Source organism: Mesoplodon mirus, assembly GCF_964341445.2.
Source record: "Mesoplodon mirus genome assembly, chromosome: 8".
Lineage (NCBI taxonomy): Eukaryota > Metazoa > Chordata > Mammalia > Artiodactyla > Ziphiidae > Mesoplodon > Mesoplodon mirus.
The window spans coordinates 84,442,670-84,459,132 of record NC_138984.1 but is presented as its reverse complement, the minus strand read 5'-3'; the positions used below and the strand labels follow the sequence as shown (position 1 = coordinate 84,459,132).

At 34.6% G+C, this 16,463-nt stretch overlaps 1 protein-coding gene across 7 annotated transcripts in view; it reads right to left on the bottom strand.

The window, feature by feature from the left end:
• The window catches only part of PPIG (peptidylprolyl isomerase G), a 40,841-nt gene extending 24,731 nt beyond the window's left edge, over positions 1-16,110 (bottom strand). The window contains exons 1-8 of one of the 7 annotated variants that reach the window (XM_082631158.1): positions 15,967-16,110; positions 12,266-12,412; positions 7,255-7,302; positions 6,854-6,931; positions 6,685-6,759; positions 5,946-6,053; positions 5,095-5,139; positions 4,122-4,213 (exon numbers count right to left, since the gene is read on the bottom strand). In XM_082631158.1, coding sequence (XP_082487284.1) covers positions 4,122-4,213; positions 5,095-5,139; positions 5,946-6,053; positions 6,685-6,729 — 290 coding nt within the window. In that variant the 5' untranslated portion in view covers positions 6,730-6,759; positions 6,854-6,931; positions 7,255-7,302; positions 12,266-12,412; positions 15,967-16,110. Of the gene's footprint in view, positions 1-4,121; positions 4,214-5,094; positions 5,140-5,945; positions 6,054-6,684; positions 6,760-6,853; positions 6,932-7,254; positions 7,303-9,372; positions 9,392-12,265; positions 12,413-15,555; positions 15,791-15,830; positions 15,937-15,966 lie in introns of those variants that run through there. The other 6 variants (XM_082631153.1, XM_082631152.1, XM_082631157.1 and 3 more) reach the window with 6 other exon arrangements.
• Positions 16,111-16,463: the final 353 nt, after the last annotated feature.

Below are 16,463 nucleotides of genomic sequence, written 5' to 3'. Positions count from 1 at the left end.
TAGAATCAAATGCAAGATGCTTTCGACAATGCATTTTCAAAATCTTGTTCTGAAATACCTATACACTGTTGAAAACTTACATGAAATTAAAGTTGACATTTTGGTGTTATTTCTATCCATCCATGTTTCTTGCATGTAACTGGGTTCTTATTGATATCCACGGTTGTACAGTGTTCTACTGTCTGAGCATACCATAATTTATCAAACCATTTCACCAGTTTATGGGTTTAACAACAGTGTTTTTCAATCTTAACATTTGCAACAGTTAAAGCCCAGGTCATATTCTGATGTCCTCATACATGTTCTGTTGGACCTGAACAGAAATGGTCCATGTAGTGTTTATAAATTTTTAAATTAGCTGCCAAGACTTAAAAATATGGATACTTCTATATAAAAATCCAGATTCCAGACCCTTTTGAAAACATGGAAAGACATGGCACCTGGCATGTGGCAATAATTGGTCAGGCTGAGTATCCCTGCCTTCTCTAATACAGAGATTAATCATTAAGTTTCTTGTCCCAGCAGCCTTTACTCCCTTATATTACTTGCCTAAGACCTATGGGTATTTGAGTTTGTCATCCCTAACATAAAGTAAACTTCACATTGAAGAAAGATATCTGCATTAAAATTTGGACAACACCTAAAATTAGCAAAAAGTAATTTTAAAAAATCCTTCTTTTCTCCACAACAACCTTAAAGCTTTGTAGCTAAGAAAGCTGCTATCTGAGTAGCTATGAAGACACACTGGTACAACAGACTGAATATGGGCATTGTACAAGATTTGTTATTTTAAAAATCTTATCAAAAAAGGCATTAGAAATTTGGAAGAAGGAACACAATTTAAGCTAACTTTTGATTAAAACACACACTAAAAAAAATTCTAACACATACATGTATTTTTAAAAGTTCACCGTATTTTAAAAACTAATAACCTGTTATTGTTTTCTCACTGTAACAGCTATGATCACCTGAACTTGCTAAAACCACCTAGAAATGTAAAAACCTAGGTGGTACACTATATATGTATTTGTGTTACATTTAGTGTATATAATTTGCATTAAGATACAGTCAATCCTCACTTTACAGATTACGTATTTGTCCACTGGCTTGCTCACTAGAATTAATTTGTAACCCCTAAACCAATACTTGCATTGCGTTCATGGTCACTCTCAGATTGGTGAAAAAGTGTTGATGAGAATGGAAAAACTAGAACTCTTTGTATAATGCTGGTGGGAATGTGAAATGATGTAGCCATTGTGGAAAACAGTTTGGTGGTTCCTCAAAGAGCTAACCATAGAACTACCATATGATCCAGAAATTCTATTCCTAGGTATCTATCCAAAAGAACTGAAAACAGGGAAACAAATATATATGCCAATGTTCACTGCAGCATTATTCACAAGAGACAAAAAGTGAAAACAACCCAAATGCCCACTAACAAATGAATATGGATAAACAAAATGGGGTATGTATACATAATGGAATGATATTCAATCATAAAAATGAATGAAGTTCTGATACATGCTATAAAACATGGATGAACCTTGAAAACATGCTAAGTGAAATAAGTTAGACACAAAAGGACAAATATTGTATGATTCCACGTACATATATAGAATAGGCAAACTCACAGAGACAGAAGTAGAATAAAGGTTACCAGGGGCTGAGGGAAAGGGAAATGGCTACTCTCTGGAATGATGAAATAGTTTTGGAAAACAGTGGTGGTGGTTGCAGAGCACTGTGAATGTAATTAATACCAGTGAGTTATGCAGTGAACAAACGGTTAAAATGGCGAAGTTTATATTATATAATTAATATAAAACAATAAAATAAAACATTTTAAAAAAGATTAAAAACTGAAGTTGTTTCCTCTAAAAAACAACAGAACACAGAAGTAGTAAAGAATAGTTATCGAGAAGTGGAAAGAGGTCAGGAGAAACCAACAATTGGAAGAGTCTGAGAATATACATGAAGGGTTATTTGAATTTAACATATGGGTTTTGGTAAGCACAGGAGGGATTTTATTTTAAAAAGTGAAAATAAATGATAACACTCAGTGTTGCTGAGGATCTGGTGAAACTGGCACTTACATACTGTTGCTCTAGAGTAAACTACATACTTCCTTTTGGAAGTCAATGTAGCAATATATATGGATAGCCTTAAAAATGTGTAAACATTTCACTAAGTAAACTTCTAGCAACTTACATAAAAGAATTAAAAAATGCGTCAAACAATAGGTACAACAATGTTCACTGTAGCAGTTTGAAAACAAGAAGCAAACCAGATGTTCAAAACTAAGATTAAATAAATAAAACCACAGTACATTCAAACAATGGATTAACATGTTAATTCATATTTAGTGATGTACACAGAAATTTATATTACATCCAAAAGCTGATTACAGACTATATGCAACTATCTACCTGTATTTTTATTGCATGTAAAGATGCTCTGGGGATGGGATTGTTTTTCTTCTTTTAATCTGTGTGTTCTAATTTTCCTACAACAAATGTGATATAAGTTGTTTTCATTTAAAAAATCAGAAACACCTGTATATAGGCAATTGGCTGAATAAACTGCAGTATATACACACAACAGACTACTATGCATCTGTGGGAAAAAAAATGAGAAAGATCTCTATGAACTGATATGGAGTGATTTCTAGGTTATATCATTAAGTGAAAAGAAAAAAACATATACAGTATGCTATCTATTGTATAAGAAAAAAGGGAAAATAAGAAAAATATATACATCTGTGCTTATGTTTGTAAAAAGATATACAGAAAAATAAACCAGAAACTAATGAGGCTGGTTACTAATATGGATAGGTGGTGGAAAAAAAAAAGGTAAAAAAATGGGGGAATGGGAATGGAGTGAAGACTTAGGTGGGAGTGATACTTCAGAAGTATTCTCTTCGCTTTGACTCTTGGAATCATGTTAATGTTTTAAAAGCTTAAAAAAAAGGGCAAGAAATAAATCAACCTGAGAGGGAGAACAAATGAAATGTAATCGGAAATGAATTTAACATATTTTGAGTCACAAAACCACACAAAATTTACACTAAAAAGTACTAATCCAAGTCATTTTTAAACATGATAATTTAACTACATACCCTCACTGTAAAAACAAAAATTGCTATAAATAAATAGTGAACTCTAGTTAGTAGGTTACTCTTCACAGCAGTATAGGATGGCAATTTTTAAATACAAGATTCAACAAATGAGTAGAAATTCTGAACACACTTGGAGGGAGATTTCTCACTGTTGAAGGGAGTTACAAATGTGGAATAGAAAACACAAGAATAATCCACATGATGCTGACAGATTTAAGTTCTTCTGAGACCAGAAGAGTTTACAGTTATTGAAGAGGAGAGCAAATCTTTACCAATGGGACATGATAAAAAGTATGAATTGCTGACAAGAGCCCTGGTAACAATTTTTTTGTAGTCAGAACTGGAAAACATTAGCACTATTGACTTTGGGTTACAAATAAATTTAGTGAGTAAGCAAATTCACAAATACAGAATCTTTGAATAATGAGGAACAACTGTATTTTACTCTTTATAATTAAGTAATTTACAAAGAGATACTCAATGCAAACATCCTGTTCCTTGTTAAACTTACCCTATAAATTTACCATCCATAGGTAATTCTTTCCTGAATCAATGGTACTGAGATGACTGCAAAACAGGGACATTTCTAACTCTATAATTCCTTTTACATTTATTAGTTGCATTCTACTAAGGAACAGTTTTTCTTTCTCCCTTGTTATTTATTCATTTATTATTTATATCTGAATGGACTCCTGGATTTCCATTTTATTTGATAATATGATACCATAATTATTTATTTTCAAAATAATCAATGCTCAACTTGTCCTAATTTGGCCAGGGGGAATGCCACCCCTTCAAGCTGGCTCTGGAGTCCTCTTGACAAAAGTCTTCATCTTTTGAAAACTTTAGCAGTACAGTTCAACTCCCCTTTCAACAATTCTTTGTTCTTCCTCCTTCAAAAATTCTCTCCCCCATACGTCCCTCTCCTATTTATTAGTGATCAGTAGCAGGCACACAGAGAAACGACACACCAAAAAAGTGATATTTTAAATCATCAGATCATAAATTCTTACATGAAGAACTGTGAGCCATTTGTATCCTTGCCTCTGTTGGCCATTGACAAGAGAAATTCTTTGTTGTGTTTAACAGCAAAACTCTCATCTACAGAGAAGCAAAGTTTTCAGTTATAGGTATAACTCCCCCCCAAAATTCATTTTCATTCCTCTTCATATCTTGTGTTCATATCATGTGCTCTTTAGTGTCAGACAAAATTTAGATAAAAGGTTAAAAGAAGAGAAATCCAATATTAGCCAATTTCCTCCATCTTTTCAGATTAAAATATTTCTAATTTTCAATCCCTTGCTATAAAATCCAAACACTTTATCAACCCCCTTTCAATATTATTCTTAGCACAGAGAGGCACTCATTAAACTTAATCTCTGCCATGGTAGAAACAGCAGATTGTCTTCGAATCTTGGATTAGAATTGGAAAAAAGCAGGTGGAACGTGAAACAAAATCTCACTGACTCCCAAAAGTGCAAGATGGGAAATATGAAATTAATTCCACAATCACATGTTTATAGTCTTTCAAATGATCTTCACATTAATAAAAAATTCCAGACAGAAAACTTAAATTTGGGAAAAACATTACAGCCAAATTCAGAATATCAAAGATTAAAAAAAAAATCTTCATAAAAAAAAAACTTCAACAAAAATGTTGATATCGTCACTAAGAAATATAGCTGAATCTCTTTTAATAAAGATTAAGATCAAGCTATGGAAGTTCCTATTCTAGCACTACAATTCTAAAAGTTTATTACAGATCACTGAAACCCTTCAAGTCATATAATGTACGAATGTACTAATCACAAAAAAATCCTACCTTTATAAAAAGTCTATCACATAAAATTTTCACAAGAAAATTAACTTCATTTAGTTGAAGGTAGTTGGATATTAGTATATCAATAATCATTGATTCCATACAGAAAAATCAAATGAATACTAGAAAACATTAAAAACAATTTAAACATAAACATTTTTACCTTCAAAAAATCCTCCATAAATGGATTCCCCTCCTCGTCCATTTCCTAAGAATGAAAAAACATGGGACTCTTAGAACTGATAAATCAGTAATCTCCTCGAAGGTGCTACCTAAACACAATGCTTCTTACAAAGTAGCTACCTGAATGACTTTGAGTCAACAATACTCAAACGTTCACAGCAAATTATAAGACCTTAACTTAAAGTCAATACTGACAAGATCCCAAATTACTTTCTCTCCTCTATGATACAACAGTATGAGTGTAACAAAGCTTATTAAGATCTGTGGAAGAAAGAATGTTCAGATCCTAATGATTATGTAGGTCTTTTAAAAGAAATTACTAGTAGCTTCTCAAAGTGTCTTTAAAAACACAGTTTCAATGTTTTTACAATAATAGAGGTAAAAACCATACTGTAGTAAAGGATTACTGGCTGTGACAAAATCAAACATGAACACTGATAGGCTACTAAGAGATGAATAGTGTTTTGGTTTTTATCCAGAAGCAAATTTCTGAAATTAATTCATGTATCAAACATGAAATTTTTTCCTATGTGTTTCCTCCTTTTTATCTATTTCTATGAGTACTTCTAATTTTTTTTGGCCACGCCAGGCGGCTTGCAGGATCTCAGTTCCCCAACCAGGGACTGAACCCAGGCCCTCGGCAGTGAAAGCTCCATGTCCCAACCACTGGACCACCAGGGAATTCCCAGTACTTCTAATTGTTTGACCAATGATTAGTGGGCTGAGAAGAAAACTGGCCTAGTACTTCTAGAGACTTGTCTAACTTTGAGATCCATGTATTTAACAAGGAATATAAATATATGATTTTCTTTGTGGGAATCAAAGTCTTACCTTCACTGAAGTCACCACCTTGAACCATAAAATCTTTGACAACTCTGTGAAAGAGACAACTTTTATAATGTAATGGCTTCTGAGTTGATTTCCCTGTCCCCTTTTCACCTACAAAGAAGAAAAATTAGTAGGCTGTTAAGTAGAAAAGAAATTAAGGAACTAGTATTAAAGCAAAATTCATGATGAAATCACAAGAAAAAAATTTTTCACTACTTCTTTAATTTTGTATCTATATGAGATTATGGATGGTCACTAAACTTTGTGATAATCACTTTATGATGCAAGTAAATCAAATCATTATGCTGTACACCTTAAACTTATACAGCAGTATATGTCAATTACATCAATAAAACTAGAAGAAAAATTTAAATAAAATAAATAAAACATTTGAAAGTTAAAAAAAATTAATGATGAAAGCTTCTGCCCAGTAAAATACACCTCTCTTGACCTATACAGACTTCTTTAAACTACAGAATTTTAACTTCCCTCAGGAACTAAAAAAAAATTCATTTAAAAAGCACCCATGCTTTTCTACTGAGTGTAGAAATCAATTTCAGATACAATCCCATTACAATTAATATGTGTAAGAATTACTTTCATGTCTAGTAAATGTTGCATAGTCAGCATGCTGAGAAGGAAATAATATGCATGAAAAAATCTAAAACACGTTAAATAAAAAATCAAAGCAAACTGAAGTCAAATGGGACTACTATTAGGGCAAGTGAAAATGTCAACAAACCTGTACAAAGACAACGAAAGTTCTCGCATGTTTTGGGGCACACATCAGAAAATAATTCAAAGACAACTCTTCCAGCTAAAAAAGAAGGTAGTTGGTTTAAATTTCTTTATTAACTTAAAATATTAAGTACTTATACATAAATGTTAAATAGGGGCATTAATTTCCTTACCAGGTTGATTATTAATGGCGATGTCAAAAAAACATCGAGGACGCTGAACCTTTATTCCCATGGCTTCAATACTTCAATCTATGAGTAAAATACAGTTTCAGGCAAACAGACGAAAACAGCAAAGATTTTTCATACATTTCTGAAAACAAAACAAAACTCTGTGGAGCATAAATGAAAAATGTAGTCTGAATTTATTTTAATATTTATTTCCATGACATAAATCACATGAATTATTCTTTTCTTTGAGAGATTAGATTGCATCTTGTGAGGCAACCAGAAAAGACATTATAGGTCTAGCCATTATATAACACAATTTCTATTTTAACAACCAAATGTAGATTGTCACCTCAAACAGAAAACTGTAGTAAGTCTGTGATTAGTGAACTAAGCAGGCAGATTACCTTTAAATAGAGAAAAATCAAGGACAAGTTGATCCAATCTTTTTGCTCCTAGAAAACAAAATAAATTTTGATTAAAATGGTGGAGTTTTTAAAAGAAATCCATTCAAATTCCCCAAAAATGCCAAAAATAATTCCCCAAGGAAGAAAGAAAGTGGGATACTTTAACAATAGTAATATATGGTAGATTTACATTCTGAGTAAAAATACATTACATTTTACATATAAAGCTATTTTTTTGATCATAAACAATAGCCTTTACTGATACGCTAGTGCAGACACAAAAAATATCAGTAAGTGAGATACTCTATGTAAGTTTTACCTACATAGCAGATGGCTATTAGTTAAGCCTTTTTTTTTTTTTTTTTTTTTTTTGCGGTACGTGCGCCTCTCACTGTTGTGGCCTCTCCTGTTGCGGCCTCTCCTGTTGCGGAGCATAGGCTCCGGATGTGCAGGCTCAGCGGCCATGGCTCACGGGCCCAGCCGCCCCGCGGCATGTGGGATCTTCCCGGACCGGGGCACGAACCCATGTTCCCTGAATCGGCAGGCGGACTCTCAACCACTGAACCACCAGGGAAGCCCCAAGACATTCTTTTGATAGGCGTTTATTTTAAGGACTTAGAATGTTTGAATTGTAATACTTGGTGGAGAATGACAGGGTAAGGTGAAAAGCAGAAGAAACATAGGCACTTAGTGTAAATAGCATCCAAAATGGTACACTATAAAAATGACAGTTTCATCTGTTTAGAACAGAGACTAACTGAAATGTTTATGCATTTCTGAAAATTATAGTATCTAAGCTGGTAGCTCAGTAAGCAATGAATGATATTTTAAATCGTGAAATTTTTATTGAGACAATTTTAGATTCAGTTACAGGAAATAATACATAGATACATGTTTCCCCAATGGTAACATTTTACAAAACTATGGTATAATAGCACAACTGTAGCATAAAAGCATAACAATACTTATACACTTCACATTTCCCCAGTTCTACCTGTACTCATTTGTGTGTGTATTTATTTAGTTCTACACAATTTTATCACACATATAGGTTCATATAACTACCACCATTCCTATCAATTTTACACATACCACAAACCACAAGTCAGAATACTCAACAATAAAAGCATGGAAGACTTTGCCCAAATTACCAACAATTTGAAAAATACAAATTCTATGTATTTATTCTTTATTGCACGGAAAGGGGGGGAAATACCATTTTCTCACAACTTCCTCCATTTTTTATTTCTAAAAGATACACTATATATACTAAAAATTTGTTTCACATGAAATAAAGCAAAAAAGATGCCTTTCAATCCTCCAGGAAACTACAGACATAGACTTCCTGAAAACAATAAAACAAAACAAAACTTAGTAATTTTAAAATCTTGCCAAGTTTGTTGCATTAAGTTTTTATTTGTATAGAATTTCAACTCATGCACATTTGAAGTTGAGAATACACTGAATCCATAAATCTGAGGAAACTATCCTATCTTAAAGAAAAATATTAAATTACTACTTAGTACCTGATTATCTTTTATCTTCTAAATAACTTTTACAGGCCTTCTTAAATTCTCTACTTTTGAAGGTAGAAGAAGAGAAGAGGAAGTTTAGTGATTTATTTATTTTCCTCCAAAAAAAACTTCTAAAGTTATTTGTTTAGCCACATATCTCAGGTAGAGATTTTTATTCTTACAAAATGAGTATAGTATAGATAGCACTGCCCAAAACATACTGAATTGTTTACAGTTACAGTTGATTTCCTATTTACTATGTTCTTGAAAACAAACTCCAAATGTGTTACATGCACATATACAGAGGGAATGTTATTCAGTCACAAAAAAGAAAAAAATCCTCCCACTGTGACAACATGGATGGGCCTTGGGGGCATTATGTTAAGTGAAGTAAGTCAGACAGAGAAAGACAAATACTGTACAATCGCACTTACACATGGAATCCTAAAAAAAAACCCAAACCTGAACATATAAAGTACTGAGAATGTAATGTACAGCATGGCTAATAATATCGTGCTGCACTGAAAGTTGCTAAATAGACAATCTCATCAGAAGAAAAAAAATTTTCTAAGTATGTGAGGTGATGAATGTTAACTAGACTTACTGTGGTGATCATTTTGCAATGTATACATTTAATAAGTGATCATGCTGTACATCTGAAACAAATATAAAGTTATATGTCAATTACATCTTAAAAAAAAAAAGGATTTACACCAAAATATTAACATTGATAATATCTGGGCCATGAATTTAAGGGTAATTTTTATGTATTTCTGTTTTCCAAATTTTCTTCAACAAACAGGTACTAATTTTATAAGCAGGAAAAATATTTTTAAAGAAATACTAATAAAATGAGATAATTTTCTGCCTATTAAAATAGCAAAGTTTTTTAAAAGAATAATTCCCAATACAGCAAGCAACTCCTCTGGAAACATATGTGAACCCCTTAAGTTTTTATACCTTAAACTGGTTTATACCTTAAAAAATCCAATTGCTAGGAATCTACTGTAAGGAACTATCTTAAATTTAGAAAGCCTTCATGTATAAAGTTGGCCATCTTAGTGCTCCTTTCAGTAATATACTATCAGAAGTAATCTATTCAATATTATGACAAATGGTTACATTATGCTCTCTAGTTGAACAAAATATCATAGTTATTGAAGCAATGCTTACAAAGATAAATAATTTGGAAAATGCTCATAATTTGTTAAAAATAATCAAGATATAAAACAGTATATGCAATATTATTATTATCACATAAACTACTCCTAGCCCAGAAATTCAAAGATTTACAAAAAGAAAAAAAAAAAAGATTGAAAGGAGGACTTCCCTGGTGGCACAGTGGTTCAGAATCCTCCTGCCAATGCAGGGGACACGGGTTCGAGCTCTGGTCCGGGAAGATCCCACATGCTGTGGAACAGCTAAACCCGTGAACCACAACTACTGAGCCTGAGCTCTAGAGGCCATAAGCCACAACTACTGAAGCCTGCGCACCCAGAGCCTGTGCTCCGCAACAAGACAAGCCACCGCAATGAGAAGCCTGCGCAGCACATCAAAGGGTAGCCCCCACTCGCTGCAACTAGAGAAAAGCCCATGCACAGCAAGGAAGACCCAACGCAGTCAAAAAAAAAAAAAAAGAAGATTGAAAGGAAATGATCACTACGGTATTTCGTTTTAAGACTGGAGAGTGTTTTTGCCTCACTGTACTTCTTTCTACTTTCTTTAACAAACATAACTGCTGTTATAAATAAAAAATTCATAATAGAATAGAAAATGTACATATAATTTTCTAAGATTATAATGTACATGTCTGTGTGTGGTTATAATATATATTTAGGTTATACTATGTGGGGATACTGTACTTTTCATAGAAATAGATTTAAATGGTTGCTTGAAATAACAAATCAAATATGCTTTAAGTTTAAGAAATATGAAAGACAACATATTATTATTAAAAGCACTGTACAAATATCTTGAGTTTGTAAATGTTCTAATATTAGTAGCTAATGAAGAACAATGGTGACACAAAAGATGGCGCAATGCTATTTCTCTAACATTACTGAAATCAAATTTTATCTAATCAGAAACAGGACACAGTATTTCCTCTTTATTATTTCCTGGTATTACAATATCTAAAATCAAACACAAGACAAATATCTGGTCAATTTTCCTTTCTTTTTTTTTTTTTTCAAGAAAGAGTAAAGAGAAAATACTGAGAGATACCAAAAATACAATTCAGGGAAAAAAGTCAAGCCTATGCAATTTTCAATAAAATAAGTCATGAATTTCCTAAGGATAGTACATAAAGACAGCTTTCAGAGCAGTAGTCTGCAGGTGAACTGTTCACTGCAAAGTTGTTTAATCTAAATGAGTTGCAGCTGTTTTATAAAATGCAGCTATAAATTTTTCTTTAAAAAAAAAATCACCATATGTAGCAACATGCCCCACTCCTGTACAGAAATCAGCATAGTGTGCCCCTTTAGATGAGGTATATATGTTCCAGTTCGACCTAGTTTCCACTATTGCATGTTAGCTGTTACCGTTTATCATCTACTTGACCTCTTGCATTCACCTCACCTGCCTGACTCTCTCAGACATCTGAGTATTCATACTTACTTTCATCTACTTTATTTATAATGAAAATACTTTGAAAAATAATCAGTAAAGTTAATAAGCTCACTGAAAAAAGTTAGAGTACACAAAAAAGCACAAAATCCTGACTTTTAACACTTTTATGTATATTCTTCCACTTTCTTCTAACCAGATAGAATTAGTCTGTTGTTTTAAATGTTTATCACTATCACAGTCATTTTTGTATGTCAACAATATATAATGTAACAAAATTTCAAAATATTAAATGCTAGGATGTATAAACTTCTGCAACAAATATATTTCATAAAAATATCAGAGAGATGTAACAAATTCATAAGTAAAAAGTTTAATTTTGTAGTTTCATACATAAAATAATTTCCATATTCACCCTAAAGTAACATGAAGGATAGGGGTGGGGTGGGGCGGGAGAAGGACACAGGCAACTAATTATTAAAATATATAGTAAAGAACACGGTATTTGTAATCAGGCAATAAATAATGCAGTGACTTTATTACATTCAAAGAATTACCTGGAAGTTTCACACAGTATGAGGGAGTCAGCATAGCATTTGGTCTTGAAAAAGGAGACAGTAAATACTTTTAACTATTAAGATGACAAGCGGGTCTTTGACATTTCTGATCCCCTTGGCTAATTCCTAAGTGTCCTTAAAAATTCAACATAGCCAAAGTACACTGGGAATTTCACCCTGACTCTCTGAAGTTTAAATGATTTTCGTTTGTTGAATTTTATTTTCATTATCATAAACTTGTCTGTAAACTCCTTGAACTCAGATCCTTTATATCTTCTGGCCCAGGACTATGTTACCAAAGAGAATGCGAGTTAAAGCATGAGCAGAAGCTGACTCTTACTCAGTGCCTTTTCTCCCATATGTACTGCTTCTCACCTGGGGTATCGCTAATACGTATCTGTAGTTAGTAAATCTTCTTGGCCTCTTCCACAGTTGAAATAGAGCCTGTTTTCTAGATCTGCCTTCTAGGGCTGCATTCTATTAAGGGTCTATTTTCTTTTCTTTTTCTTTAAACAGAATCCACTATAAGAGAGAACATCTTCAGTTCAAAACCAAGAAAACCAAGAAACAAAGATTGGAAGTTCTCATCTGCTTAAAAGGTAACAATTTTCATATAAGACTTCTACCTCTAAGTGCAATCTTATTAAGTTTAACTAAAACTATAGCAGATCTTGAAGATTACTTTCAAAAATGGCAATCTAACATTCACATTTTACATTCATTCTTTACCCTACCTTAATGTAATTCAGAGATCAAATGAGAAATAAAAATGGATTGCTAAAAAAACATATAAATACATTTACGAATTCCAGATTGCTAGCGAATTAAGTACAAACAAGTTAACGTTCTGAGGTGTCAGAAAAAGGCAACTATGATCTTCTGTACAGTTCCCCTTCCCTTAGTGTCTCTGACAGTCACTAACCTCTGCCCTGGTAAAAACATAATTAACAGTGTATAGGCACTTACTAAATTCTTAAATCCTTCAGAAAACTTAAAGAGAAAAGCTGTAATGTTGCCAAGTTCGGTGTTAAATAACTTTTTGCATATACAATCCGAGAGACATAAAAATGTAGTACAGCTATGTTAGTACCAAACTAAAAAGCATATACTAACTGGGAAATCTCTGCTAATATTAATATTGTACCTGCAATTATCTAAACTCTTATAATGATAAATTTATCCCACTGTCTTCAGTGATAGAATCACACCATCCTAGCAATGTTATTCAATCCAGTAACTCCTAAATAAAAAATTACACACTTTTGAAGTTTGAAGGAAATAGATAATCTGGTCCAATCTTCTGATTTTATGCACTGATAACAAGAGGATTAGAGAGCTGAAGTGACTAGCTCAAAGTCACAAGCGGACAAAAAAGCAAGCGTTTTCTGGTTAAGACTACAGCTTCACTGTAGAAACTAGCTTATTCACAAATATTCCAGATAATGGCTTACATAATTTTACTTTTCGCCATACAACCACAATGCAATGATTTAATTATGAATAAACCTTAAGCTAAACTTTATGCACAATTAACAGTAGCTTAATATATAAACCAATAGGCTTCATGCAAGTTAAAAATCAGTAAGTTAAGGAATCATTCATGTTTTAAAAATAACCATTTTAATACCAAAATTGATATCTATATTTATAAGTATGATGTATTTAAATTTCAAGAACAAGTTGGTAATCATTTTAAGCCACTACTCAAACTAAAACAAAGTGCAAAAGATTTCCTGTCTGGCACTAAAAGTACACAGTCCCAGTTACAGTAGTTTTCTCTGAGTATTTATAATACTGCCTGTAGTAAATTTCAAGATGCGAGATTTGCCTTACAGAAATAAAAATATACTGAGTTCTTATGGAGACCATATATGCATTAAACCAGGTCAAAACTACTGACACTTAATCAAATGAAAACTGAAACTTGGTGCTAATATTAAAGAAAAAAAAAAAGAACAATACCACGTAGGAGACAGATTTGCAACAAACTCTTCAAATCACTTGAATTAATTATCTATGGATTCCAACTACATAGAACAAGTAAGACACCTTAGTACATCAGGATACAGAAAATAAATACATTATAATTCTGTTGAAATATCCTACAAATAAAACAAGGGAAAACATCTACATGTATTTCTTAAAAGAGCAACATTTGAAGAACTGTAGATGGTGTCCTGATAACTAATAGGACTAGTTCATCCTACTATGAAGGCTACCAATTTCCCTTTGCATAGAGAATGGATGCTGCCTGACAGAAAATCTAATTTAAAATATGCAAAATATCACAAGGACAAAGACTTTACTTAGAGGCCACCGATACTGCAAGACCACAATAACAAGCACCAAAAATCAGAGGCCTTTAACAAGTCACAATAAATGTAATGTATGCTCTTCACTTCACTCATTCAAGAACTGCGGAGTTCTTTTACACAGAATTTTAGCAAACCTGAATATTTATTTTTGAAGCCCACAGCTGACGATAGTCCGAAATCAAATATCATTTTATAGATGAAAAAAACTGAGGTTCAGAAAGATGGCTGGGCCAGAAACAAATCCAAAGTTTCTGACCTAGGAAGTTTGCATACTTGTACACCCCTGACAACAGGGGAAGGTAACTGTGACAAGAGCCTGCAAAGACAAAAACCTTAAAAAGGTAAACAAAGTTAAAAAACAAAACGAAAAAAAACACAGAATCCTACTACAAGACAAGACCCATTAGGATCTCAGGACACCAACAATCCTGAATCATAAATTAGAAAACGTTAATGTAAAATGAGCTCTGTTTAAAGCAGAAGTATGTAATTTCTCACAGAAATAATCCCATCTCAAATGGTTAAACTAAAAAAAGGAGGAGCGGAAGATAAAACGGGTAAATTTTCGGATGCATAAAAAATACGAATGAGAGAAACAGCCATTCTAGATATCTGTGCCTTTTCTGGATTTTATACCTCGATTTCAGAAAATGTTTACACACCCACTCTCCATCGTCTATACAAACCGGGAAATTACTGGCCATTCTTTGCCAAACGGTAATCCATAGACTCACTCACATACTTTTCTATCTGGTTTTAAGCTACTGAAAATTAACGTACCCCCTAATTTCCACAACACTTAATTGTTCCTTGGTCGTATTTCTGATCACCATTGCAAAAACTTGGTCCTGCATAAAGTACTGTTGTGGGAAGAAATTAAAATCAATGCACAAAATGGTGCTTTTGTAACATTTCCAAAACGACTGAGAGTTTTCCATTCCCGCAGACCTCGATTCAACACCTTAAAAGACTAAAGACGAGCCAAATTCGCACACTTCCCCCAAGGCATATGGAGCTCCGAAGCCATCACCCTCCTCCAAAACAGTAACTATTTCCTCCTAAAAGGCCTGCGCTGCTCACAGCTCCTCGGAACCGTGGGAGAACTTGGAGTCAGCTCTGGGATGAGAAGGGAAGAGCCTGGATTTGAGTTTCAGGAGAACTAAGTGGCCTGTGTCACTTCACCACGCACGATAACCGTCTGTGAGAGAAAAAGGTCGGAGTAGGGGGAAAGCCTGTCTTCAGCCTAATCTTAAACCCTGAGATCCAGGCTCCTCGCCTGCCACTCTCCAACCCTAATCTGACAGGACGGCAGGTAACGCGTCCCACTTCCCCACCTATCCTCCCACCTACCCCGCATTCGTGCTTAGTCTTACGATTTTGAAGCATCAAAATCACCCCGGCTCCCTAGAGTTCAGGCCACCATCGCTGCCGCCATATTACAGCTTGTGCGGCAAAATGCGTCAGGGAGGGAGGTGTGCGCCCGAGTGGAGAGGGCGGGGGCGGGCAAGGGGAAGGCCATTTCCCAGGCCTGCGAGGCACGGTTAGAAGGCCTCTGCAACCGCAAAACTGAAAAGCTAGCGTCACGGTCCTTGGGGGCCGCCTCTGGCACCTGGCAGCCCCGATACCTCGAGGGGAAGACGATTAAGTCGGTCTGGGCCTATCGCGTCGGCTCCGCCCCTCTCCTCGGGCCCTTCCCGCTCTCGTACCCCGGCACTGCTGCAAAGGACGCCACCGAAACAACACGGGCCCCGCGCCACCTACTTGCACCAGTACACTCTCCTCTTCCCGGGGTCCAGTCCTTTAAATCGCTTCAAATCTACCGCCGCCAGAAAAGGCGCTAAGGCCAATGACCGCCTCCCTCCCCCCAGTCCCGGCGTGGAGGGAAAGCGTCGCGCCGGAAGTACGTCACGGCGCGGCCGACTGCATCTTCGGGTGATCTCTCGCCTGCGTCACCTCACCCTCCACGGAGTTCTAGGATTTTGGTGTCTGTTAAATGCCTGGTTTATAGGTAACTTAATGCTTTCTGTGTGAGTTGATTGAGAGCGTTTGTAACCGCCTTGTCGTTCGTGAAATGAAGTGCTTCACTTAATAAACATTTATTGATCCTCTGCCAGGGTATTGGGAAGGAGACCCTACCTTCAAGGAGCTTCCAGGTCAGCTTCCAGTTAACGCTATGACACAAGTTCTAAAAAACAGAGATGAACAAAGTGCTGTTTGAGAAAAGGAGGAAATTATAAAGGGCATTGACGCTCTTTGTT